At 36.9% G+C, this 27,599-nt stretch overlaps 1 protein-coding gene across 6 annotated transcripts in view; it reads left to right on the forward strand.

Annotated features, from left to right (window-relative positions):
* DIAPH2 (diaphanous related formin 2) overlaps positions 1–27,599 on the forward strand; it is a 1,085,411-nt gene that overhangs the window by 361,543 nt on the left and 696,269 nt on the right. For all 6 annotated transcript variants that reach the window (XM_072744409.1, XM_072744404.1, XM_072744407.1 and 3 more), the window contains 3 exons: positions 15,837–15,941; positions 20,228–20,554; positions 22,604–22,718. In XM_072744409.1, the coding sequence (XP_072600510.1) occupies positions 15,837–15,941; positions 20,228–20,554; positions 22,604–22,718 (547 nt within the window). The remainder of the gene's footprint in view (positions 1–15,836; positions 15,942–20,227; positions 20,555–22,603; positions 22,719–27,599) is intronic.

A 27,599-nucleotide genomic window follows, 5' to 3' on the forward strand; every position in this document is an offset into this window, starting at 1 on the left:
TTTTTAAAGATTAGAAACAATTTGGACTAACCTACATGGAACATTAATTAATTAGCATTGCATGTTTAACCCAAACACTATTATTATCTAATTCCAACACCCACTGTTTCTTCAGACTTGTGTTTGATATTTTTTAATTTCCAAAAGTTGGATTTATGAGGATGAATATTTATTAACAGTAAATATACTTTTTTATTGTTCTATATACTCTAAAGACAATTGTAGACAGTAAGATATATCAATTTTAGAAACAGAAATAATGTTAATTGTATAATATGGCCTTTTAAAATGACTCAAAGTGACACATAATAAAAGGCATATATTCTATAGATGAACATATGCAGTATTTACTCTATGTATGCAGGGTTGTTTGGTTCACCTTGGTGCCCTGAATGAGGTAAGGGATGGGCTGGATGCAGTAAATGGATATTCACCACTCAGATGGTCTTTTCTGCTTAGTGTGCATCTGCTAGTTTCTTAACATACAGTGTAAAGAGTAGAATTTAGTGACTCATCACTTACGTATAACACCCAGTGGTCATCACAGGTTCCCTCCTTAATACCTATCACCCATTTAGCCCATTTCCTCCCACCTCCCCTCCAACAACCCTCAGTTTGTTCTCCATAGCTAAGAGTCTCTCATGATTTGTCTTTCCCTTTTTAAAAGTATTTCTTTCCTTCACATTCATCTGTCTTGTTTCTTATATTTTACATTTAAATGAAATCATATAGTATTTGTCCTTCTCTGACTGACTTAACTTGCTTAGCATAATATACTCTTGCTCCATCCATGTCCTTGCTTGTGCCAAGATTTCATTCTTTTTGATGACTGAGTAATATCAAACACACATTCACACACACACACACACACACACACACACACACACACACACACCACGTCTTCTTTATCTATTCATCGGTCAATGGACATTTGGGTTATTTCCATAATTTAACTATTGTTGATAATGCTAATATAAACAGCTGGGTGCATGTGCCCCTTTGATTCAGTATTTGTGTGTCCTTTGGATACTACTAGTGCAATTGCTGAGTTGTAGGGTAAGTATGATTTTTAACTTTTGGGGGAATCTCTAAACTGTTTTCCAGAATGACTGTACCAGTTTGCATTTCCACCAACAGTATAAGAGGGTTCCCCTTTTTCTGCATCCTTGCCACGATTTGCTATTCTCTGTATTGTTAATTTGAGCTGTTTTGATAGTCATGAGGTGGTATGTCATTATAGGTTTGATTTGTATTTCCCTCACAAAGGATGATGTATAGCATTTTATATCTGTTAGCCATCTTTATGACTTCTTTGAAAAATGCCTATTCATATTCTGCCCATTTCTTAACTGGATTATTTGGTTTTTGGGTGTTGAGTGTGATAAGTTATTTATAGATTTTGGATACTAACCTTTTATTAGATATTTCATTGGCAAATACCTTCACCCATTCCAAAGCTCATCTTTTATGTTTGTTGATTATTTTTGCTATAAAGAAGCTTCTTATCTTGATGAAGTCCCAATAGTTCATTTTTGCTTCTGTTTCTTTTGCTTCTAGTAGACATATTCAGTAACAAGCTGATGTGAAAGAGACTCCTGTCTGTGTTTTCCTCTAGGATTTTGATGGCTGCCTATCTCACAATTAGGTCTTTAATCCATTTTCAATTTAGTTTTGTGTATGGTGTAGGAAAGTGGTCCAGTTTCATTCTTTTACATGATGCTACCCGGTTTCCCCAAGACCATTTGTTGAACAGACTGTCTTTTTTCCATTGTATGATCTTTCTGCCTTAACCAAAGATTATTTGACCATATGGTTGTAGGTCCATTTCTGGGTTTTCTATTCTGTTCCATTGATCAATGTATCTGTTTTTGTGCCAAGTACTAAAGTATCTTGATGACTACAGCTTTGTAGTATGGCTTGAAGTCCAGAATTGTGATGCCCCCATCTTTGCTTTTTCAAGATTTTTTGTCTATTCAGGTTTTTATGTGGTTCCATACAAATTTTACAATTGCTTATTTTACCTCTGTGAAAAATGCTAGTGGTATTTTGATAGGGATTGCTTTGAATGTGTAGACTGCTTTACATAGTATAGACATTTTAACAATATTTGTTCTTCCAATTTGTTAGCATGGAATATTTTTGCATTTCATTGAGTTAGCTTCAATTTCTTTCAGAAGTAAAAAAAAAAAAAAAAAAAAAAAATTCTTTCAGAAGTGTTCAATTGTTTCCAGAACAGAGATCTTTTACCTGTTTGGTTAGGTTTATTCTCAGGACTCTTAAGGCTTTTGGAACAATTGTAAATGGGATCGTTTTCTTGATTTCTGTTTCTGCTCCTTCATTATTGGTGTATAGAAATGCAGCAGATTTGTGTACATTGATTTTGTATCCTGTGATTTTACTGAAGTCATGTATCTGTACTGGCATTTTTTTTTTTTTGTACTGGCATTTTTTTAGGTGGAATCTTTTGGCTTTTTACATAATAAATGTCATCTACAAAGAGTGAAAGTTTGACTTCTTCTTTGCTGATTTGGATACCTTTTATTTCTGTTTTATTATTGCTGAGTCTAGGACTTTCAGCAGTATGTTGAACAAATGGTGAGAAGAGACATTCCTATCGTGTTCCTGACCTTAGGGGGAAAGCTTTCAGTTTTTTTTGTCATTGGAATGATATTAGCTGTGAGTCCTTCATTTATAGTCTTTATGATAGTGAATTATATTCTGTCTATCCCTATTTTGTTGAGGGTTTTTATCAAGAATGTATTCTGTACTTTGTAAAATGCTTTTTCTGCAACTAATGAGAGGATCATATGGTTGCTATCCTTTCTTTAATTAATGTGGTGTATCACGTTGATTTATTTGTGAATATTATGGAACCACCCTTGCATTCCAGGAATAAATCCCACTGGTGTGGTGAATGATTCTTTTAATGTACTTTTGGATTTGATTTCCCAGTATTTTGATAACCATGTTTGCATCCATGTTCATAAGGAATATTGGCTTTTATTCTCTTTTTTAGGGGGGTCTTTGTCTAGTTTTGGAATTAAGATAATTCTGGCCTCATAGAATGAGTTTGGAAGTTTTACTTTCATTTCTATTTTTTGTAACAGTTTGGGAAGAATAAGTATTAACTCTTCTTTATGTGTCTGTTAGAATTCCCTGGAAACCTTTTGGTCCAGGTGTCTTGTTCATTGGGTGCTTTTTGATTTCTGATTCAATTTCTTCACTGCTTATCAGTCTTTTTAAGTTTTCTATTTCTTCCTATTTCAGTTTTGTTAGTTTATATATGTCTACAAATTTATCTATTTCTTCTAGACTGCCCAATTTTTGTCATACAATTTTTATAATTTTCCTTTCTAATTTTTGTGTTTCTACAGTGGTGGTTGTGAACTCTCCTATAAATTGTGATTTTATTTATTTCGTCTAGACAAGTCTGGCTAGTGGTTTAACAATTTTGTTAATTCTTTCAAGGACCAGTTCCTAGTTTCTTTGATATGTCATACTCGAACATACAAGAACTTTTTGTTCTTGTTGTTTGTTTCTATATTATTTATTTCTCCTCTATTCTTTTTTATTTCCCTTCTTCTGCTGGCTTTAGGCTTTATTTTGTTCCTTTTCTAGCTCCTTTAGGTGTAAGGTTAGGTTGTGCATTTGAGATGTCTTTTGCTTCTTCAAGTAGGCCTCTATTGCTTTCTTCTTATGACCACTTTTACTGCATCTTAAAGGTTTTAGAACATCATATTTTTAATCCATTCTTTTACCCTACGTATTTTGTTTGGAGCATTTATTCCTTTGACATTCAGAATAATTATCGATAGATATGATTTTTTTCCCATTGTATTGTAAAGTCATTGTTACTGGAGATTTTCTCTGTTCCTTTCCAGTCTTTGTCATTTTTGGCCTATCTTCATTATTAAAAGCATCATCTTTAATATTTCTTGCTGAGTTGTATTGGTGGTTACAAACTCTGTTTGTTTTTTTTTTTTTTTTTCCCCTGGGAAACTCTTTATCTCCCCTTCTATTCTGAATGTTAGCCTTGCTGGATAGAATATTCTTAGATGCATACTTTTTGTACTTTGCATGTTGAATATATCATGCCACTTTCTTCTGGTTTGTCAAGTTTCTGTGGATAAGTCTGTTGTTAACCTTATTTGTCTTTCCTTCTAAGTTATAGATTTATATTTCCTTTCAGCTTTTACAATTTTTTGTTTATCTATCTCTTTATTTTTCAAATTTGACTAGAATTTCTATTAGTGTTTGCCTGCTTTTGTTGATTTTGATGGCTGTACTCTTGCCTCCTGGATTTGGATATCTGTTTAGTTCCCCAGATTAGTGAATTTTTCAATTAGTATTTCTTTAATTAAATTTTCTACACCATTTTCTCTCTCCTCTTCTTCTGGGACTCCTATAAAACAAATGTTATTATGGTTGATGGAATCTGCTAATTTCCCTAAGTCTACATTCACTATTGAAAATTTTTCTTGGCGGATGCAGGGCAAGATGACAGAAGAGTAGGGTCCCCAAGTCACCAGTCCCCACCAATTTACCTAGATAACTTTCAAATCATCCTGAAAACCTACGAATTTGGAATGCTATAGTGAGAAGAGTTTGCACTTCTATCAAGGTAGGAAGACGAAAAAATAAAGAAATAAAAAAGCATCCAAGGGGGAGGGGCCCCCTTGAGAAATTGGGCTAAGGTCGGGGCGGGTGCCCCCAGGACAGGAAATCCCAGTACTGGAGAAGCAGGAGCTTTACCAATCTTCCCAGAGGGAAAGGCGCTCCCAGGGAGCTCGAGCAGGATCCCAGGAGGAGCAGGGATGCCCTCAGGCTCCCAGGGGCACTAACAGGGGAACTGTGACCCAGGGGAGAGCTCGCCACACACTGCGGGCCAAGCTCCCTAAAGGGCTGGAGCGCACGCCCCCGGGGCTGGGAGCAGCTCGGGCAGCAGCTCAGGCAGCGGCTCTGCGAGGCTGGGAGCGCCATGCCAGCAGTGCAGGCCCGGGAGCCAAGGGCGCTGGGGGACGCAGCCCAGGATCCGGGGCTCCCCCTGGGACAGGCGAAGGACTGGAGGGCCCAGGCAACCGAGGACGCTCCTGCTGCTCGGCAGCCCTAAGCTGTGCAAATCAGCGACCCCTGCCCTCGGACCATCCAGTCCCCTGCAGACTGGGAGCTGAGGTAGTTACTGCGGGAGCTGACTCCAGAGTTGGAGAGCTGGATGCCGCCACTGTTGTTCCTCCTCCTGGTGTCGCCTTGTACCTGGGACTGAGCAGGGTCCTCACAGGATATACAGCTAACACTGAGCTGTGCACCTAGCAGGGGGCTGGGCAGCTCCCCCAGGTCCACAAACCTAAGAATCAGCACAGCAAGCCCCTCCCCTCAGAAGACCCGCTAGAAGGATAGGGGAAAAGCGTATTATTGACCAAAGAGCAGTGGGAAGTTCCAGGGAAAGTCAAGGGATTTACAGTATACAGAGTCAGAGGATACTCCACATTGTTTTTTGTTTTTGTTGGTCCCGCCCCTCTTTTTTTCCTCTTTTTCTCCTTTTTCCAGTACAACTTGTTTTTGGCCACATTGCACTGAGCAAAATGACTAGAAGGAGAAGCTCACCACAAAATAAAGAATCAAAAACAGTACACTCTCCCACAGAGTTACAAAATTTGGATTGCAATTCAATGTCAGAAAGCCAATTCAGAAGCACAATTATAATGCTACTGGTGGCTCTAGAAAAAAGCATAAAAGATTCAAGAGACTTCATGAATGCAGAATTTAGATCTACTAAGGCTGAAATTAAAAATCAATTAAATGAGATGCAATCCAAACTGGAGGTCCTAACGACGAGGGTTAACGAGTGAAGAATGAGTGAGTGACATAGAAGACAAGTTGATGGCAAGGAAGGAAGCTGAGGAAAAAAGAGAAAAACAATTAAAAGATAATGATGATAGGTTAAAGGAAATAAATGACAGCCTCAGAAGGAAAAATCTACATTTAATTGGGGTACCAGAGGGCGTCGAAAGGGACAAAGGACCAGAAAGTGTATTTGAACAAATCAGAGCTGAGAACTTCCCTAACTTGGGAAGGAAAGCAGGCATTCAGATCCAGGAGACAGAGAGATCCCCCCTCCCCTAAAATCAATAAAAACCACTCAACACTTCGACATTTAATAGTGAAACTTGCAAATTCCAAAGATAAAGAGAAGATCCTTAAAGCAGCAAGAGACAACAGATCCCTAACCTTTATGGGGAGAAGTATTAGAGTAACAGCAGATCTCTCCACAGAAACCTGGCAGGCCAGAAAGGGCTGGCAAGATATATTCAGGGTCCTAAATGAGAAGAACATGCAGCCAAGAATACTTTATCCAGCAAGGTTCTCTTTCAATATTGACTCTGAGCGTGAATGAGCTTAATGACCCCATCAAAAGGCACAGGGTTTCAGACTGGCTAAACATGCAAGACCCAGACAGATTAGGGTATTATTCTGAGTGAAATAAGTCAATCGGAGAAGGACAAACATTATATGGTGTCATTCATTTGAGGAACATAAAAAATAGTGAAAGGGAATAAAGGGGAAAGGAGAAAAATGCGTGGGAAATATCAGAAAGGGAGACAGAACATGAGTGATTCATAATTCTGGGAAATGAACTAGTGAGGGTCGAAGGGGAGGTGGTTGGGCGTGGGGTGACTGGGTGATGGGCACTGGGGGGGGATACTTGATGGGATGAGCACTGGGTGTTATGCTATATGTTGGCAAATTGAACTCCAATAAAAAATTGAAAAAATTTTCTTTCCTTCTTAACACTATTATTTTCCCTAGTTTTATCTTATATATCATTTATTTGTTCCCATAGTTCTTTTGTTTTTCTGTGTCATTACGTCCAATCAGTTTCACATTCGGTTATAGTAGTTTTTATTGTGGCCTGACTAGTGTTTTAGTCTGAGGGACCACCTGGTATCCTTTGTGTTTTTCTCAAGCCGAGATAGACTCCTTATGTTAGTTCTCTTAAGTTCTTTATCAGGAATATTACTTATATCTGTTTATAGTAGATCTTGGACCATGACCTTTTCTTGGTTTTGTTTTGGATACATTTTTCCTTTTTGGTATTTTATCTATGTCTCTGTCTTCTTCTGTATGTTAGGAAAGCCTGTTATGTTTCCTGTTCCTTAGAGTAATAGATTTATTAAGAAGAGGTTGTATAATTTTCAGGGCCTAGTACTTTAGGAGCTCTGGTCTGCTTGTCAAGAGTCCTCATTCTCTTTCCAGTAGAGCTGAAGCTTTGTAGCACTCTATGGTCAGTAGAAATAGTGCATGTTGGGGTTTGTTCTGCTCCTCTGGAGGTGAGCCTCACTGCACTGATTCTCAGGCATACTTGCCCTAGTGAAGAAGCGCTTGCAGAGCACTGTAGAATAGGGCTTGATGTAGGTGCCTCTGGCCTCCACTGTGAGCACTGTGCTGCTCTCTGAAGTCAGTCTTTGCTGATAAGGGAGTAGAGAAAAATGGTACCTGTCCTCTTTCTTGTCCCTGACATAGACAGTTTGTACTTGCTAGTGTCTGGGATTCCCTCACAAAGGAGCGAAATGTCTCCTTTTGTGTGTTCCAAACTTCTCTCAGATCCTTGCATTCACCCTGTATATGTCCAGGCCATCTACCTGCCCAGCAGTGCAGTGCACCTGTGGTTTATCTCAGGCACATCAACTACATTGCAAAACTCCTCTAACTTTGGGTTTCCAGCGAGTGTGGAGCCATTCTGATCCTCTGAGGGAGTGTTGTGCCATACTAGTCCTGGTACCACTTTGTCCCATACATGCAGTTGCACCAACATGGAGTTTACAGTAAAGTGCAGCAAAAAGCCAACATCCCGGTAAGCTGCTCTAACCAGCTGAGACCTGTCCCTTTATGCTAAGGAATTGGGCAGCACAGTGCCACCCACTGGTCCTTTTGTTCCCACATATGCACTGCCTCTTCTAGCAGATACACTCCAAGCAGGGAGAACTTTCTCTTCAAGTGCATTCCAGAGGATATTCAGATTGTTCGATCTGCCGCCTCCACTGGTGTACCACTACATCCCCCGGGCTCCATATTGGCCATGGTGCAGACTTCTAAAACTTAAGTCTTGTATCTCTGCTAGTTATAAAAACTCCTGATAAGATGCCTGTCTCATATTTCCAGTGAATGCTTTTGGGTAAGTGTTTTTGTTGTGCAATCCCCTGTATACTGCATTTCTTTGTCTCTTTCATTCTCTCGCTCTCTTTCCTCCCCGCCCGCCCCACCAGCATCTGCAATTTTCTTCTTCCCTAAATCACGTCTCTCCATCTCCTACCTTCCATGACATGGCTCATCTCTCCTCTAGTTGTGGAGTTTGGTCTATCAGTACTCATAATAATTTCTTTACTTCAGAATGATTTTATATTTATGTAGTATTTGAAGGATGAGGCAAGCATTGGTACCCCCTAATCCTCTGCCATCCTAACTTCTCCCCAAAACACATTATAATTTAACCTTTCATTTTATTTCTTTTAGTATCTTATGCAAGTGTTTTGGTTAACTATCTGAAGGAGCATTCCATTAGGCTCAACGTATCGTTTTGTCAGATTTTGTGGAATACCACTTTTTGGATCCTAGGCAATTAAAATTGTAAGAGAAATATAATTTGTATTAATGTACAATCATTTGATCATTCTAAAAGTACAATCTCTTTTCAAGTTTAAATGAGGTTACAGAGTTGAACTGCTTGATATTGAAGTTTTAAGTTTCATTTTTCCAATTCAGTAAAGTTAAATGTATGGGATGAAACATTAAAGAAAATAATTCTGAAACCTATTTTTCAATAACAAAACAATGTAAATGTCCATTATATGTGAAGAGAAACTTTTCAGTCCACCCTTTTAAAATTTTGTTTGGGGGGGCACCTGGGCAAATTCTGTGTCCAAATTTGTTAAGTGTCCCACTTGTGGTTTCAGATCAAGTTATGATCTTATGTGTGGTGAGATGGAGTCCCAAGTCTGGCTCCATATGCAGTGGGAAGTATGCTTAAAGATTCTTTCCCTGTGCCTCTCCCCACACTCACTCTGTCTGTCTGTCTCTCTCTTTTCTTGCTCACTAAAATAAATAAATCTTGGGGCAGCCCTGTTGGCTCAGTGGTTTAGTGCCGCCTTCAGCCAAGGGGGTGATCCTGGATACCTGGGATCGAGTCCCAATTTGGGCTCCCTGCATGGAGCCTGTTTCTCCCTCTACCTGTTTCTCTGCCTCTCTCTGTGTCTCTCATGAATAAATAAATAAAATCTTAAAAAAAGAAAAAATGAATAAATCTTAAAAAAATAAAATTTTATTCCTTTCTGTGTGTGTGTGTGTGTGTGTGTGTAAATGTTTTTTTAACTTGAGTTGTGGCCATATTTCTTCCTTTTTTAAATTAATTAATTTGTTTTTTATTTGAGTTCTTTTTTAAAAAAAATTTTATTTATTTACTTTTTATTGGAGGTCAATTTGCAAACATATAGCATAACACCCAGCGTTCATCCCATCAAGTGCCACCCTCAGTGCCCGCCACCCATTCATCCTGTACCCCACCCACCTCCCTTTCTACCAACGCTTGTTCATTTACCAGAGTTACGAGTCTCTCATTTTCTGTCTCCCTTTCTGATATTTCCCACTAATTTTTTCTCCTTTCCGCTTTATTCCCTCTCACTATTTTTTATATTCCCCAAATTAATGAGACCATATAATGTTTCTCCTTCTCCAATTCCCTTATTTCACTCAGCATAATACCCTCCATTTCCATCCACGCTGAGACAAATGGTGGGTATTTGTCGTTTCTAATGGCTGAGTACTATTCCAATGTATACATAAACCACATCTTCTTTATCCATTCATCTTTCTATGGACACCGATGTTCCTTCCACAATTTGGCTATTGTGGACATTGCTGCTATAATCATCGGGTTGCAGGGGTCCCGGCATTTCACTGCATCTGTATCTTTGGGGTAAATCCCCAGCAGTGCAATTGCTGGGTCGTACAGCAGATTTATTTTTTACTCTTTGAGGAACCTCCACACAGTTTTACAGAGTGTCTGTACCAGTTCACATTCCCACCAACAGTGCAAGAGATTTCCCCTTTCTCCACATCCTCTCCAACATTTGTGTTTTCCTGCCTTGTTAATGTTCCCCATTCTCACTGGTGTGAGTGGGTACCTCATTGTGGTTTTGATTTGTATTTCCCTGATGGCAAGTCATGCGGAGCATTTTCTCATGTGCTTGCTGGCCATGTCTATGTCTTCCTCTGTGAGATTTCTGTTCATGTCTTTTGCCCATTTCATGATTGGATTGTTTGTTTCTTTGCTGTTGAGTTTCATAAGTTCTTTATAGATCTTGGATAGTAGCTGTTTATCTGATAGGTCATTTGCAAATATCTTCTCCCTTTTGTAGGTTGTCTTTTAGTTTTGTTGACTCTTTCTTTGGCTGTGCAAAAGCTTCTTATCTTGATGAATCCCAGTAGTTCATTTTTGCTTTTGTTTCTCTTGCCTTCATGGATGTATCTTGCAAGAAGTTACTGTGGCCGAGTTCAAAAAGGGTATTACCTGTGTTCTCCTCTAGGATTTTGATGGATTCTTGTCTCACATTTAGAGCTTTCATCCATTTTGAGTTTATCTTTGTGTATGATGTAAGAGAATGATCTAGTATCATTCTTCTGCATGTGGATGTCCAATTTTCCCAGCACCATTTATTGAAGAGACTTTCTTTTTTTTCAGTGGATAGTGTTTCCTCCTTTGTCGAATATTACTTGACCATAAAGTTGAGGGTCAACTTCTGCATTCTCTATTCTGTTCCATTGATCTATGTGTCTGTTTTTGTGCCATTACCCAACTGTCTTGATGACCACAGCTTTGTAGTACAACCATAAATCTGGCATTGTGATTCCCTCAGCTATTGTTTTCTTTTTTAAAATTCCCCTGGCTATTCGGGGTCTTTTCTGATTCCACACAAATCTTAAGATGATTTGTTCCAACTCTCTGAAGAAAGTCCATGGTATTTTGATAGGGATTGCATTAAATGTGTACATTGCCCTGGGTACCATTTACATTTTCACAATATTAATTTTTCCAATACATGAGCATGGACTATCTTTCTATCTATTGGTGTCTTCCTCAATTTCTTTCAGAAGTGTTCTGTAGTTTTTAGGGTATAGATCCTTTACCTCTTTGGTTAGGTTTATTCCTAGGTATCTTATGCTTTTGGGTGAAATTATAAGTGGGATTGACTCCTTCATTTCTCTTTCTTCAGTCTCATTGTTAGTGGATAGATATGCCACTGACTTCTGGACATTGATTTTTGAGTCCTGCCACACTGCCAAATTGCTGAATGAGTTCTAGCAATCTTGGGGTGGAGCCTTTTGGGTGTTCTATGTAAAGTATCATGTCATCTGCGAATAGGGAGAGTTTGAGTTCTTTGCCAATTTGAATGCCTTTTTTTTTCTTTTTGTCTGATTGCAGAGGCTAGGACTTCTAGTACTATGTTGAATAGCAGTGATGAGAGTGGACATCCCTGTCTTGTTCCTGATCTTAGGGGAAAGGCTCCCAATGTTTCCCCATTGAGAATGATATTTGCTGTGGGCTTTCCATAGATGGCTTTTAAAATGCTGAGGAATGTTCCCTCTATCCCTACACTCTGAAGTGTTTTGATCAGGAATGGATGCTGTATTTTGTCCAATGGTTTCTCTGCATTTATTTATAGGATCCTATAGTTCTTGTTTTTTCTCTTGCCGACATGATGAATCACATTGATTGCTCTAGGACTGGTGAATCAGCCTTGCATCCTGGGGATAAATCCCACTTGATCATGGTGAATAATATTCTTAATGTATTGATTAATCCTATTGGCTAGTATCTTGTTGAGAATTTTTGCATCCATGTTCACCAGGGATATTGGTCTATAATTCTCCTTTTTAGTGGGGCCTTTGTCTGGTTTTGGAATTAAGGTGATACTGACCTCATAGAACGGGTTTGGAATTATTCCATCTCTTTCTGTCTTTCTGAAGAGCTTCAGTAGAATAGGTACGGTTTCTTCTTTAAACGTTTGCTAGAATTCCCCAAAGAAGCCATCTGGCCCTGGACTTTTGTGTCTTTGGAGGTTTTCGATGACTGCTTCATTTTCCTCCCTGGTTATCAGCCTGTTCATGTTTTCTATTTCTTCCTGTTCCAGTTTTGGTAGTTTGTGGTTTTCCAGAAATGCGTCCATTTTTTCTAGATTGCCTAATATATTGGTGTAAAGCTACTCATAATGTTTTTAAAATCGTTTGTATTTCCTTGGTATTGGTGGTGATCTCTCCTTTCTTATTCATGATTTTATTAATTTGAGTCTTTTCTCTCTTCTTTTTAATAAGGCTGGCTAATGGTTTATCTATCTTATTCATTCTTTCAAAGAACCAACTCCTGGTTTTGTTGATCTGTTCCACAGTGCTTCTGGTCTCTATTTCATTGAATTCTGCTCGAATGTTTATTAACTCTCTTCTTCTGCTGGGTGAGGGTTTCATTTGCTGTTCCTTCTCCAGCTCCTTTAGGTGCGTCAACTTTTGTATTTGAGTTCTTTCTAGTTTTTGGATGGATGCTTGTATTGCGATGTATTTCCCCCTCAGGACTGCTTTTGCTGTATCCCAACGATTTTGAATGGTTGTGTCTTCATTCATATTAGTTTCCATGAATCTTTTTAATTCTTCTCTAATTTCCTGGTTGATCCTTTCATCTTTTAGCAGGATGGTCCTTAACCTCTATGTGTTTGAAATCCTTCCAAACTTCTTCTTGTGATTTAGTTCTAATTTCAATGCATTATGGTCTGAATATATGCAGTGGACGATCCCAATCTTTTGGTATCAGTTCAGACCTGATTTCTGACCCAGTATGTGCTCTTTTCTGGAGAATGTTCCATGTGCATTTCAGAAGAATGTGTATTCAGTTGCGTTTGGATGTAAAGTCCTGCAAATATTTGTGAAATCCCTCTGGTCCAGTGTATCGTTTAAAGGTCTTGTTTCTTTGGAGATGTTGTGCTTATACAACCTGTCAATTGTAGAAAGCACCGTATTCAAGTCTACAAGTATAAGTGTATTATTACCTAATTTGTCTTAACTTTGGTTATTAGTTGATTGATATACTCGGTAGCTCCAACATTCGTGTCATAAATATTGAGATTGTTAAGTCCTCTTGTTGGATAGATCCTTTAAGTATGATATAGTGTCCCTCTTCATCTCTCACTACAGTCTTAGGGATAATCTTTAGTTTATCTGATATAAGATGGCTCCCTCTGCTTTCTTTGAGGGCCATTTGAATGGTATATGGTTCTCCAACCTTTTGTTTTCAGGCTGTCGGTGTCCTTAGGTCTAAAATGAGTCTCTTGTAGACAGCCAATAGGTGCGTCTTCCTTTTTTATCCAGTCTGAAACCCTACGCCTTTTGATGGGGTCATTAAGTCCATTCACGTTCAGAGTTACTATTGAAAGATATGAAGTTAGTGTCATCATGATACCTATTCAGTCCGTGTTTTTGTGGATTTTTCCCTTGGACTTTCTCTACTACAGAATCCCCCTTAATATTTCTTGCAGAGGTGGTTTGGTGGCCAGGTTTTCTTTCAGTTTCTGCCTATGTTGGAAGCTCTTTATCTCTCCTTCTCTTCTGAATGAGAACCTTGCTGGATAAAGTATTTTTGGCTGCATGTTCTTCTCATTTAGGACCCTGAATATATCCTACGAGCCCTTTCTGGCCTGCCAGGTCTCTGTGGAGAGGTCTGCGGTTAACCTAATAGTTCTCCCCATAAAAGTTAGAGATTTCTTGTCTCTTGCTGCTTTAAGGATCTTCTCTTTATCTTTGTAATTTGCAAGTTTCAGTATTAAATGTCAGGGTGTTGAGCGTTTTTTATTTAGGGGGGCAATCTCTCTATTTTCTGAATCTGAATGCTGGTTTCCCTTCCCACATTAGGAAAGTTTTCAGCTATCATTTGTTCAAATACATATTCTGAACCTCTGTCTCTTTTGTCGCCCTGGGCAACCCCAATTAAATGTAGATTTTTCCTTCTGAGGCTTTTATTTCCCTTAACCTATGCTCATGATCTTTTTATTGTTTGTCTGTTTTTTCCTCAGTTTCCCTCCTTGCCATCAACTTGCCTTCCATGTCACTCAGTCGTTCTTCTACCTGTTAACGTTTGTCATTAGGACCTCCAGTTTGGATTGCATCTCATTTAATTGATTTTTAATTTCTGCCTGATTAGATCTAAATTCTGCAATCATGAAGTCTCTTGAGTCCTTTATGCTTTTTTCAAGAGCCACCAGTAGCTTTATAATTGTGCTTCTGACTTGTCTTTCTGACATTGAATTGTAATCCTAATTTTGTAACTCTGTGTGAGAGAGGAGTGTTTCTGATTCTTTCTTTTGAGGTGAGTTTTTCCTTCTAGTCATTTTGCTTAGTGTAGAGTGGCCAGAAACAAGTTGTGTTGGGACAAGGAGAAACAGAGAGAAGAGACAAAAGAAAAGAAAAAGGAAAAAAAAAAAGAAAAGGAGAAAAAAGGAGAAGAAAAGGAAAGAAAAATAGGGGGGCAAGCGAACAAACGAAAAAACAATGGGGAGTATCCTCTGATTCTATATACTGTAACTCTCTTGACTTCCCCTGGAACTTTCCAGTACTGCTTGTTCAATAATTTGTTTTTCCCCTGTCCTTCTAGCTGGTGTTCTTGGGGAAGGGTCTTCTGTGCTGATTCTCATGTGTGTTTACCTGGGGGGAGCTGCTCAGCCCCCTGCCTGTGCACTGCTCAGTGGAAGTTGTTTATCCTTTTTTCCTGTGAGGCCACTGTGAGGCTCAGTGGGAGTTGTTTATCCTGTGAGGCCCCAGCGGGATCAATAACAGTGGTGGTGGCCAGTTCTCCAGCCTTGGAGTCAGCTCCCGCAGTACCTACTGGACCTCTCAGTCCGCAGGGGTTTGGATGCTCCGGGGGCAGGGGCCCCTGATCTGCACAGATCAGCTCCCCAGTGGCAGTAGCGTCCTTGCTGTCCTGTGTCCTTCTGGCCTCTGCCTGTCCTGGAGGGAGCACCGGATCCTTGGCTGTGTCCCCTGGCCCCCTGCGCTCCACGGCCTGCGTTGCTTGAATCACAGTCCTGGGCCGTGCAGTCCCCTCCCCGTGGAGCTGCCGCCTCAGCCGCCACCAAGCTGTTCCTGGGACCCACCGGGCGCATGCTGCAGCCCTTTTGGGAACTCTGCTGCGGGGTGTGGCACATTCTCCCCAGTGGCGCAGGTGCTCTCTTAGTGTCCCGGGAGCCTGAGGGCATCCCCTCCCCTCCGGGATCCTGCCTCAACTCATTGCAAGCACCTTTCTGTCCGGGATATTGTTGAAGCTCCTGCTTTTCCAGGATGGGATTTCCTGTCCTAGGGGTATTCACCGCGTTGCCTTAGCTCGCTCCTCATGGGGGCCCTTCCCCTTGGATGCCTTTTATTTCTTTAATTTGTTTTGCATCTTCCTACCTTGATAGAAGCGCGAACTCTTCTCACTGTAGCATTCCAGCTATTGTCTCTTTAAATCTTAAGCCGAATTTGTAGGTTTTCAGGATGATTTGAAAATTGTCTAAGTAATTTGGTGGGTACAGGTGACTTGGGGACCCTGCTTCTCCGCCATCTTGCCCCCTCTGACCATATTTCTTCCTACACCATCATCCTGACCCCAGTATTATGAAAATAATCTTGAGTTTTTGATTTCCTGAATGACCTGGGAAGTCAAAGAAGCAAATGACATTCCACTTATTTAGTACATGAATTTGTTTAAAATTTTCTCATTAGCTATGTTATTAAATGTATATTTATGATGGTAATCATTGCAGTTTGATGAAGAATTCACAGCTCGACAGGAAGCTCAAGCTGAGCTTCAAAAAAGAGAAGAAAAAATTAAAGAGCTTGAATCAGAAATCCAGCAACTTCGAACCCAGGTAATGATAGAAGATATAGACTTTATGTCATGTAACAGTGAGTTTCCTGGTAGAAAATTGTCTTGTTAGATGGAAGGAAAAATTTTACCAGAAGCAGACTTTTTGGGAGTTTTGCATTTTAGATGAAATAACTCTACAGATTTGATTTTCCAGGATAATAAATAAAATTTTACTGTTTTTGGATAAAAATAAGGCATTAGTTACCTAAACTTCCTTGAATATTTTAATGTAATATATTACACAAGGAAGACTGTTCAGGAAGTGAAGGTTTCATGATGATTTGAAAAATTGAATGCATAATTTCAAAAGCTAGAAACTTTGTATTTCCAGCTGCATCACCTATGATGGAAAGCACTCCTATACTCTCAAGGTCCTAGTTATGGTCTCTAAACTTAACAACCAATTTAGTCCTCTCAATACTTTTTAATTTATTTTTATTTCTTTAAAATACCCTCAGCAGTTTTTATGTTTTAAGTGGTTATTAATAAATGGAAGATTACTATCGTTGGTGAGAAAAAATGTCCTTTCTCTTTGTATGCATTTCCTTTTTAATTTTTACTGCACATTGTAACATATAAAGCCCATTAGAGAAAACAATGATTGAGAGAAAAATGGAAGAAAAAAATCTTCATTAAAACACAAAATTAAACCACATAAATTTTGAAGGTCTAATTGGCTTTATTAAATGATTTATGAATTTGCATCATTCCATTTAGTCAGCATTGGGGAACTATACGGAATTGTACAAAATGAAAGATTTTTATGGAAAGGAGGTGGGGCAACAATGTTATTAGGAAAGGAAAGGATCAACTAGCATAGCTATCATGGTTGTCATCCTGAAGATTTCTTCTGCTACAGGGAAGAAAAAAGCCTTATCCATGTGCTCCTCCCACCTGACAGCCATCATCATTTTCTATGCAGTCCTTTCATACATGTACTTACAGCCTCAGGCTAATAATTCCCAAGAGGATATGAAAGTGACTTCTGTATTTTACGGCATTGTGATTTCTTTTTTGAACCCTCTGATCTATAGTTTGAGAAAAAAGGAGGTAAAAGAAGCTCTAAAAATGATGAGGAAGAAGTTCTTCTATGTTGGACCCAAGTTTTTAAAATTCAGCACATTCAAGCATCAAGTAGGGATGTTTGACCACCATGTAATGTTTCTGAAGCTGGGAACATGTTCATGTCTTAAGCCAATGCTATCTCTTTTTTAATGGATGAGTTCTTAAAATGCAAGAAATATAGTAACATCTCATGGGCCTAATTTTCCCCTGAATATAGTTTGAGATATATGTATCATACTCTCTGTACTTTATTGAGATTATTTAAATATTAGAAATCATGTATAGACTTCACAAAGTATTAGTTGCTTCTAATATGTTTCAGACATGTTCTTAAAGAATAGAAAACCTCAATTTTGTATATAATCAATGTTAAAATTGAAGTTCATTATTATCTGTTCACTTAAACGATATCCCTAAATTGTCTACAAAGAAACTCTTCATATGTTCTGTTCCAATTATTGCACAAACCTGAATGTAAAATAATGTACTGACTTGGGAAAAAAAAAAAAAGGAAAGGATCTTTTCAGACCCTGCCACTTTCCTTCGGGGAAAAGCAGGTGGTCTTATGAAGTTTACCTTATTTTCCTTTAGGGATGGAGAGAACTTTTGTGGTAGAGTTTTTGGCTGCTGATATAAGTTCCCAACTCACCTATCAAGATAGCATTTCTTGGGGATGTTGAAATAATTAGATTATATATTAATCTATGGTTAATATAGCTTAATATGGATTATATATTAAGCTATGGTTAATATAGCTTAATATGGATATTAAGGCATCTAACTGATGCCTTTGGGGGCCTGTGGTTTTCTTTCTAATACCTCTTGACATAGTGGATGCTCAGTAGATGTTTATTGATTGTGTAGATTTGTATCTGAAAAATGATTTAAAAGGTCACTGATAAAAAAAAAAGTCATGGATGAACTCAAAATTATTCAGTGCAGGGCCTTTTCCTACCCTTTCGCTTATCTATAATATTTGATAATTTCTTTCATTAAATCTTTCACTTTTTTGGTATCATCTGACTTCTCTTTTCACATCTCTGAGAACTCAGTTTCTTTTTGTTTTTGCCCCCCACCCAAGATTGTGACATTTCTCAATTTCACCCTGGCACAAGGCATTTCTATTTAGTGAGCAGTTGCTTATTTATTATTAAATTAACTGATGTGTAAAAATGCAGTCACACAGTCCTTTCTAGCGTACCTCAAATTGTGCCAAATACTAAATCATTCATTAGCTATTTTCAATTCTCAATACTCTATTTTAGCCTAATTTAATTGTTGCATTCTTAATTGCTCATGAAAGGGAAGAGAAGGGCCAATATGATTTGATTTTTAAAGACTGGTGGCATTTATTTGAGATTCTTTATTAAATTTTTGAAGCATGCATTTAACTTGAGGAAAATCCTCTGTTAAAAGTGATAACATTTTTATGGCTCCACAAGTCTCATATCATAGATATGATCCAATAGAGTAAAAAAATAAATTTGATGCTAACAAATATAATTGGATAAAAAATTTAATTTTTACTAAAAAAACTGGATATACATTTTACTTTTCAAAGTATTCAACAAATCCATTTATATATAAAACTTATAGGGTAAATTACTAATTTCTTAAAACTTTTCAGAAAAAATTTATTTTCTCCATAATTTCTTTGATCTCAATCAAAATTTTAAAAATTTCAGTTTTCTAAGATTTTGTTGCATTAAAAGTAAAATGAAAATAATTTTGCATATTTTAATTCTTACTAATTCATGAAAGGATTGCATTACAGGGGAGAATTGTGATTTGTTGAGTGTATAGATAGTTTATTTGCATGTATGTATATACACACATAAACATCATATATATGAATAAAATATTTAGACTGCATATTAATTATTATGAAAACATTTCTATGATTTTATGATTATTAATTTTAATATTCTTATAAATAGGGCAGTTTTTAAAATTGATTGTTCTTAAAATATGCTTCAACTTATTTGTTTTGTTAAAGTATTTCAAAGTTTAGTTGGTACAATTAAGTACTCCATCTTGGAACTTCATATTAGTAAAGATAAGACTTTCTTTTGAAATAAAAATAACACGATGCCAAGAATTTTTATTAATTTTAAACTTTTCATTCAATTCATCTAATGTCATATCTTTGCTACAAATACATCTGTTCATTGGTAAGCTTATCTTGGGAATGTTTATAATAACCAACTTTACTTTTATATTCATTTATTTTAGAAGTGAACTATTGCAATCAACAATGGTTTAAATAAACAGGTACAGATTAATTTAAAAAGTAGACAATTTGGAATGAGATACTGTCCTTCATTTGTTATCCATTATCATTAGAGAATGAGGTTGAAGCTACTTTCTGGTGGTAAAAGTAAGTTATACTATCCTCATAATCCAATCTGTGTGAATTAAATCTTTTCATGGCATGTGACTCCATGAGGAGATAGTCTGGTATAGTGGAAAGAGGACTATATTAGGTATAAGAACAACCACATTTAAATCTTAAGAACATTTCAGACTATGACCTTTGATTAATCATTTAACCTTGTTGTAGTTACTATTTTCTCATCTATTAGCAGTGAGATAAAATTGAGATAAAAATACCCTACCTATATTACAGGCTTGTAAAGACAATGAAGAGAAATAATAGATATAAAAACATTGAAAAACATATTACCATGCAAATGGATGTTACTTGGTATTAATTATTGATATTCGAAAACTGCTAAGTTACTGGTACCATGAGATAGAATCTGTGTAAAGCTAATTGGCTGTAAGGGAATCAGATCTTTGATTGTATTAATTATCGCATATTCAAACCAACTAGTCTAATAGGCTAAAGCCATTTCAGTACTTTGCATATATTTATAATGAAAGGTAAGTTTTTCATTATTTTTCAGAAGTGTTTCACAAAATCTTGAGGATGCCAACTTTTATTGTGTGTTAGTAGAAGTAGTCATTATCCAGAGTTTATAATGCTTATCAAAAATCTATGGGACACTGGGTGTTATGCTATATGTGGCAAATTGAACTCCAATAAAAAAAATTAAGAAAAATCTATGGGAATCTTTTTCATTTACTTTTAAGCCCTATGATATTACTAAACTAAATAAAGTGTATATAATATTAAACAAACCATAAATGTCTATTGATAAGTTTTCTTTGTTGTTATATTTTACTGTAAGCATTTAAACCTTGTATTACATTATGTTTCAGGGACATGGATTCTTAGGTTCATCAGGAATTCCAGGCCCTCCTCCACCACCTCCATTGCCAGGTGGTGGGACATCCCCACCCCCACCACCTCCACCAGCACCACCTCTACCTGGCGGACCTCTCCCTCCTCCTCCACCTCCTTTACCTGGAATAATTGGTATACCACCACCACCACCACCACCTTTGTTTGGGGGACCTCCTCCACCACTTCCCCCTGGAGGAGGAATTCCTCCTTTTCCAGGAGAACCACTTGATCTGCCTTATGGGATGAAGCAGAAAAAAATATATAAACCTGAGGTGCCCATGAAGAGAATCAATTGGTTAAAGGTGATTATGACTATGACTAGACTAGATTATTTGACCAGCTATTTTTATGACTAGATTATCTTTGGCTTTGTCCAGCCATAGTTGATAATTAATATATGATTAACTATTGCTGCATATAAGTATTGTATAATGCTTGAGACTGTGACTGCTGATGCTTGCTTTCCTTTGTGAGTTTACCATCTTATGTTTATCTTTCAGTCTAGTACCTTGAGAATTGGAAACTCCACAGATAATTTGAAATTAATGTAGAAGTCAAAAGGAAAGCTGAAGTAAAAATGGTGCTAGAAAATAATATATAACATATATATCACCAAATGAAACATTTTAATTCTGGTACTGCTGTTAAGTACTGCAACATTCTTAAATATAATATTTATTATTATTAAGCCTTTCTCTATTAGTTACTTTTGTTCTTAGGGAATGGTTTTTTTGTTTTTGTTTTTTATTTATCAGAGAGAGAGAGAGAGAGAGAGAGAGAGAGTGCACAAGCAGAGGAAGGGGCAGAGGGAGAGGGAGAAGCAGACTCCCACTGAGCATGACCTGAGATCATAACCTGAGTGAAAGTCAGATACTTAACAAACTGAGCAGCTTAGGTGCCCCTTTTTTGTTTTAGCTTTAAATATTTAGATTGTATGGAATAGGTGACAGCATTCAGTAGTGACGTAACCTAATTACTTTCTTATGTAATGTATGAAATGTTCTTGTTTCTTTTGAATGTTATTTCCTTGTTTTGTTTGTTTGTTTTTTTGTTTTTTTTGTGTTTTTTTTTGGAGAGGGAGAGAAAGGGTGAGAGAGAGAGTACAAGGTGGGAGAGAGGCAGAGGGAAAAGAGGGAAAGAGAGAGAATCTTAATCAGGTTCCATGCCTGAGCCCAACACGGGGCTTGATCTCAAGACCCTGAGATCATAACCTGAGCTGAAATAAAGAGATAGACACTTTACTGACTGAGCCACACAGGCACCCCTATTTTGCTTTACTTTTATTAGAATATATCTCGTGAAAAGCTTATTAACAAGCCTGACACAGTCATTATTAGGAACTAATCTTCTAATGAAAATACAATTACCCAGACCACCATTTGGGGAAATGACTCATCCGAGAACATACCTGGAGTGAAATATGACAATATCTACATAGTAAATTAGTTTGACCAGAATCATGATTAAACCAGTTTTTACACTGAGAATATAGTTATGCTTTGTTCATAAGAATAAATGAGGTACGAATGTTTTTAAAATGTAGTTATTTTTTATAAGGTATAATTCACCAAACTATAGGATCCATATGTTGTTGGTCTAGTTATCTCTGTGTGGTAAATGTAATGATATGTTCATTTAGCATTTAAGCATATAGTAAAATGGTATTATAACACAAAGCATCATGATGTACTGGAAAATGTACAGTTCTAATCTTAGGTTTCAGTGTAGTGGTTTTGAGCACAATTTTCTAGAGGAACTCTGGCTGGGTTTAATTCCTATCTTTGCCATTTACTAGTTTGGACACCCAAAGATGGTTCCTCATTTTAGCATGGAGATAATAATATGTCCTACTTCAAGGGATTTTTATAAGGATTAGATTAGGTAATATATGCAAATCACTTAAAACAGCACCTGACACATTATAGGAGGTATGTATGGTTTCAGCTATTATAATTATTTCCTTCACCCTGGTCAGTAAACATGGAGAATTAATTCACTTTTATGAATTTAGTTTCCTAATTTTTAAAAATCTAGGAGCAGAAAAAAAATGTATGTGAGTTGGGAGATTTATTAAAATATTTTTAAGATTCCTTTCATTAGATTCATTAGAATATTTAAAATCTAATTTGCTATATGGCTAATTGCTGTTGTATATCTTTTATATACATTAATAAAATTTCCTGACTTCCTCAATGAATATTTACTTAAAAATTATTTTGATAGACCCTAAAATTGATTTAGTAGGTAGATAAATAAAGGAACTATCATTCAACCTTGGTAAAATTGAATCCTTTGAAGAACTAAATATGAAATAATAATTTAGAAGATTGTCTTTGTTATTTTTGTTTCAGATTGAACCCAAAGAATTATCTGAGAACTGTTTCTGGTTAAAAGTTAAGGAGGACAAGTTTGAAAATCCAGATCTCTTTGCAAAATTGGCACTGAATTTTGCTACCCAGAAAAAAGGTATTTTTATTTTTAAAAATATAACTTTCTTTTTCTGATTTATTGAATTCAGTGCTTAGCTAAAATTTTCTGTTGTATACATGTATAATTTTTTCATAGTGGACAGAGTCAAACATAAATAGATTAACTTATTTCTTAAATTTTACCCATCAAGTAAAGGAGAATTGCTCATTTTCTTTTTCAAAAAATTTGTATGTATTTAAGAAAGACAGAGAGTGAGAGAGTGCATGAACAAACAAATTGGGGGAGGGGCAGAGGGAGAAGGAAAGGGACAAGCAGACTCCTCGCTGAGAGAGAGCCGGACATGGGGCTTAATCCCAAGACCTCAGATCCTGACCTGAGCTAAAGTCATATACTTAACCAACTGAGCCACCCCAGCACCCTTCTTTTACTCTTATTTTTTATAAATGTTATTAATCATCTGAAAATGTTGGATTGTGTTTATTGTTTAATATGTGAGTTATACCCTTCTACTATAGGTATTTTTACTTAGAAGCAGAGGGCATAAATTTGTTGATTTACTATGTAAGAGAAAACAATGTAATAGAATAGTAATGGCCCAGAAGTTTTCATGAAATTGGAATAAGATTTGGCTCATGGTGCATAGCCTTTCCTCTTATATTTGTACTACTTATCAATTTATTTTCATAGGAGATTTTACAGCTTTTTCCTATAAGTGAATTTTCTGGAATAATATCAAAGTCTGGTACCTAATAAGTATATTTAACTTATGTGATAATAGAATACGTTATGATTAGATACTTAATCTCTTGTGACTTTCACACATAATTTTGATACTATATAAGTAGGTAACTTCTCAGTCTCTCATAATCATTGGGGCTTTAAGGTTTTGGCATTTTAACTACTGTTTTACTAATTATTACAAAATTAATAGTTTAGATAAACATAGGATCTTTTCAGCCTGGATGAGTCTTCATAACTAAGACATTGATAAATTCCATATGCTCATGCCCTTGGAATTGGAAGCTTTACCATTTATTTGTATGATTTGTCTCAATATGCCATAGAATGTGAGAATCTGAATTTTCTAAGATTGAGAGACAGAGGGAGACCAAGGGAGAGAGAGATGAAAAATACTCCTTTTCAGAACTTCTATCATATCTTGCACATTGGAGGTGCTTTTGCTGTATTTGTTGTTGCTTGTAGATTGAAGTTCACACACACATATACACACACAAATCAGAGGTAATTAGAAGAAATTTGAAATTTTAAAAATTCCTGGCATTAGTTCTCTTTTTTTCTTATAAGTAACCTTCACATTTAAAGTTTTTTTCAGTGACTCCAGCAACTACTATTAATTATACTCTTTTTTAAATTAAAAAAGATAAAAATGTTTGTATCATGGTATTTATATAGTAAAAAAATGTAAAAAAGGATGCATGATAAGCTTATCCCTTCCATCTCAAACTTATAGCTTCTTCCTCAGAGAAAACCACTGTTAGTAATTTCTCACACAGCCTCCTAAAAATAGTACATGCTTCTAGATGCATATGTGTATTTGTAATTTTTTGCTTTTTACTTCTTGCTGTTTTCACTTATATACTTGGATGTTATTCCATAATAGCTTGTTTTCATCTACTATGTTTCTTTTGCATACTCCATAGAGTTTGATGTTATGGACTTATCCTAATTTATTTAATCGGTCCCCAATGAGTGGATATTTAATTCCAGTCTCTTTTGATATTTCAAGCAATTTTGTGATGAATATGTATCTACATATACCTTTGTGCATGTAGGATCTATTGGTAGGACAAATTCTAGAAATGCAATTCCTGGATAAAATGCTGGGTACATTAATAATTTTGATATATATTACCAAACTGCCTTCCAAATGTTTCTGTCTATAGTGGCACCTAAAATATATATGATATCTGTTTCCCTGAAACCTTTGTCCATCTCAGAGGTAAAAATGGTAAACCATTTGTGTTATAATTTTGACTCCTTAAATTCAGAGTGAAGTTGAACAGCTTTTCTTACATTCAGAGGCAATTTTTATTTACTTTTCTATAAATGTTTCCCTCCAATTCTTTACACATTTAATATTGAGCAGTTGCTCTTTTACTTATCCATGTATTTGTATTGAGTCCTGGAAGAATCCGAGATTTCATGAAATTTTAGATTTAGTCTGGACCTTAGAAGTGATTTAGTCCAGACTATGTTTTACAAATGAAGAAAATGATGTTTGAGACATAGAGGTAAATATAAAATCCATTAGAGAGTTTCTAAAGGTAGTGTGATATACTGGAAAGAGCCAGAGGAAATGGAGTCACACTTATTTGCATTCCAGCTGTAATATTTGTAACCTCTGAGACTGAATTTTCTCATCTATAAAATGAGTAGACTAATGTTTATCTAGTAGTGTTGTGAGAATTAAATAAGGTTATATATTTAAAGCACCGAGCCCAGTGTTTAGTATAGTAGGCACTTAACAAATATTAATTCCCTTCTCCCTTTCACTTAACATGATATTGTGTGTGTGGTGTTTTTCTTTAGTTCTTTACACTTAATACAGCTATTAATTCAGCAAGAGAATTCCCTGCTCTTCTGAGCAGCACTTGGTAGAGCCAATCAGTTACTAGTCAAGGTAGCCAATCAAGGTAGAAGCACTATTATTGCAGCTGCTAAAACCTAATGAAAATTATATAAAGGCTCTCATCTACTCACTGCTAAGAACACTGCATTCATTCCAGTTCTTAGCTCTGATTCTCTGAATTTTATGTGTGATACTATTACTACTTCTACTGTCCTAATTTTGAATATTTGAATACAGATCAGGTCAGGAGCACCTTTCAGTACTATTACTTTTACTAAGATATATTTTTCAAAGGGACATTTAAAGGAACAATTAAACATCATAGCATATTCCCGACATAAATAACATAGCCAAAACAAATTTTAATGATACAAAACTCCCATTTATTTTAATGACACTTAGTAACTATTGATTGATCTTACTATAACAGCTTTAAGTTCCTTGTCACTTATAGTGTCTTAATTCATAATTTGGCCAATAGGTGGCAGGATCAGTAAGAAATCAGGAGGCTCTGGTTCCAGTGAACTCTAAACACACTTCCCTGCCATCCCTAGCTCCAGAAACCACTTTCTTTCCCATTTTGCTTTTTTCTTTTTTAAAGATTTTATTTACTCAGGTGAGATAGAGAAAGACAGCAGGAGGGAGAAGCAGACTCCCTGCTGAGCATAGAGCCTGATGCAGGACTTGATCCCTGGACCCTGAGATCATGCTGAAGACAGATGCCTGACTCAGTCACCCAGGCGCCCCTCACATTTTGCTTTTGTTTGCCATTCAGTCAGTTGCATTCTGGAAGGAGGAACACACTTACTGTTTCTAAGATGTATTTCCAAAACTCTTAGATCCAGCGTTCCAAAATATCTGAGAATTTTCTTCTATTGCAAAGGGTTTGGAGAACTCAGGTCCTGTTCTCCCTAAATGCTCTGAAAGCATTACTAGTCTATGTTAAGACAATGTTTAACTTAGGAGTTCAAAGTGCTTCAGATTGATGAATAGAAAGTGCTTCAGATTGATGAATAGAAATGTTTTAAGATTTTATTTTTTCATTTGAGATAGAGCACATGAGCAGGGGGCAGAAGGAGAGGGAGAAGCAGGCTCCTTACTTAGCAGGGAGCCCAAGGAGGAGCTCCATCCCAGGACCCCAGGATCATGACTCAGGCCAAAAGCAGATATTCAATGGACTGAGCCACCCAGGCACTCCAAGAAGTTTTTTGTTGTTTTTCTTTAAGATTTATTTATTTGAAAGAGAGAGAGAGAGAGAAAGAGAGAGAGAGACAGAGAGCACTCAAGTGTGAAGGAGAGAGAGAGAGAGAGAGAGAGAGAGAGAGAGAGAGAGAGAATCTGCAAGCAGATTCCCTACTGAGCTGGAGCCCCACATGGGGTTCAATGACCTGAGATCATGACCTGAGCTGAAATCAAGAGCCAGTGCTTAACCTACTGAGATAACTAGGCACCCTGAAAAAAGCGTTAAAATCCCTCCAATTCCTATAATATTTAAGTGTATAAATATTTAACATGTGAAATTACTATCAAATTCTACTTTTGATTTGAATTACTTACAGTTAGAGAAAGCGATTTTAACTTTTCTATTAATAAACCAAATTATTTCTAATTTAGGAGAGAATGGAGCTCTCATTTAATTTAATTTATATTTGTAAAGTACTGAGTATATGCAAGTTAATATACTCGGTGGGAGAGAGAGGATTGAATAAGATCTTGTTCTTCCTATACCAGGGAACTTACCATCTAGAGAGGGAGAGAAGAAGATGTACACTACATTTAGTCAAGTTGTATTAAATGTTAGCATAGATATATATTTTTAATTAAGGATTTTTTAGAAGATTTTATTTATTCATGATAGACATAGAGAGAGGCAGAGACACAGGCAGAGGGAGAAGCAGGCTCCATGCCGGGAGCCCGAAACGGGACTCGATCCCGGGACTCCAGGATCATGCCCTACTCCAAAGACAGGTGCTAGACCGCTGAGCCATCCAGGGATCCCCTAGCATAGATATTTTTTTAAAGATTTTATTTATTTATTCATGAGAGACACAGAGAGAGAGAGGCAGAGACATAGGCAGAGGGAGAAGCAGTTTCCATGCAGGAGAACCTGATGTGGGACTCAATCCTGGGACCCTGGGATCATGCCCTGAACCAAAGGCAGACACTCAACCACTGAGCCACCCAGGCGTCCCTAGCATAGATAATTTTTAAATAGGAATGCAGAATGGAAATATAGTTAATTTTGAGGAGGAGGGCAAATGTTGATCCCAGATGTGGTATAATTTGAGCTGGGCCTTGAAATTTAAGTAGGATTCTAATAGCGAAAA

This window comes from Vulpes vulpes, chromosome X, assembly GCF_048418805.1.
Source record: "Vulpes vulpes isolate BD-2025 chromosome X, VulVul3, whole genome shotgun sequence".
NCBI lineage: Eukaryota > Metazoa > Chordata > Mammalia > Carnivora > Canidae > Vulpes > Vulpes vulpes.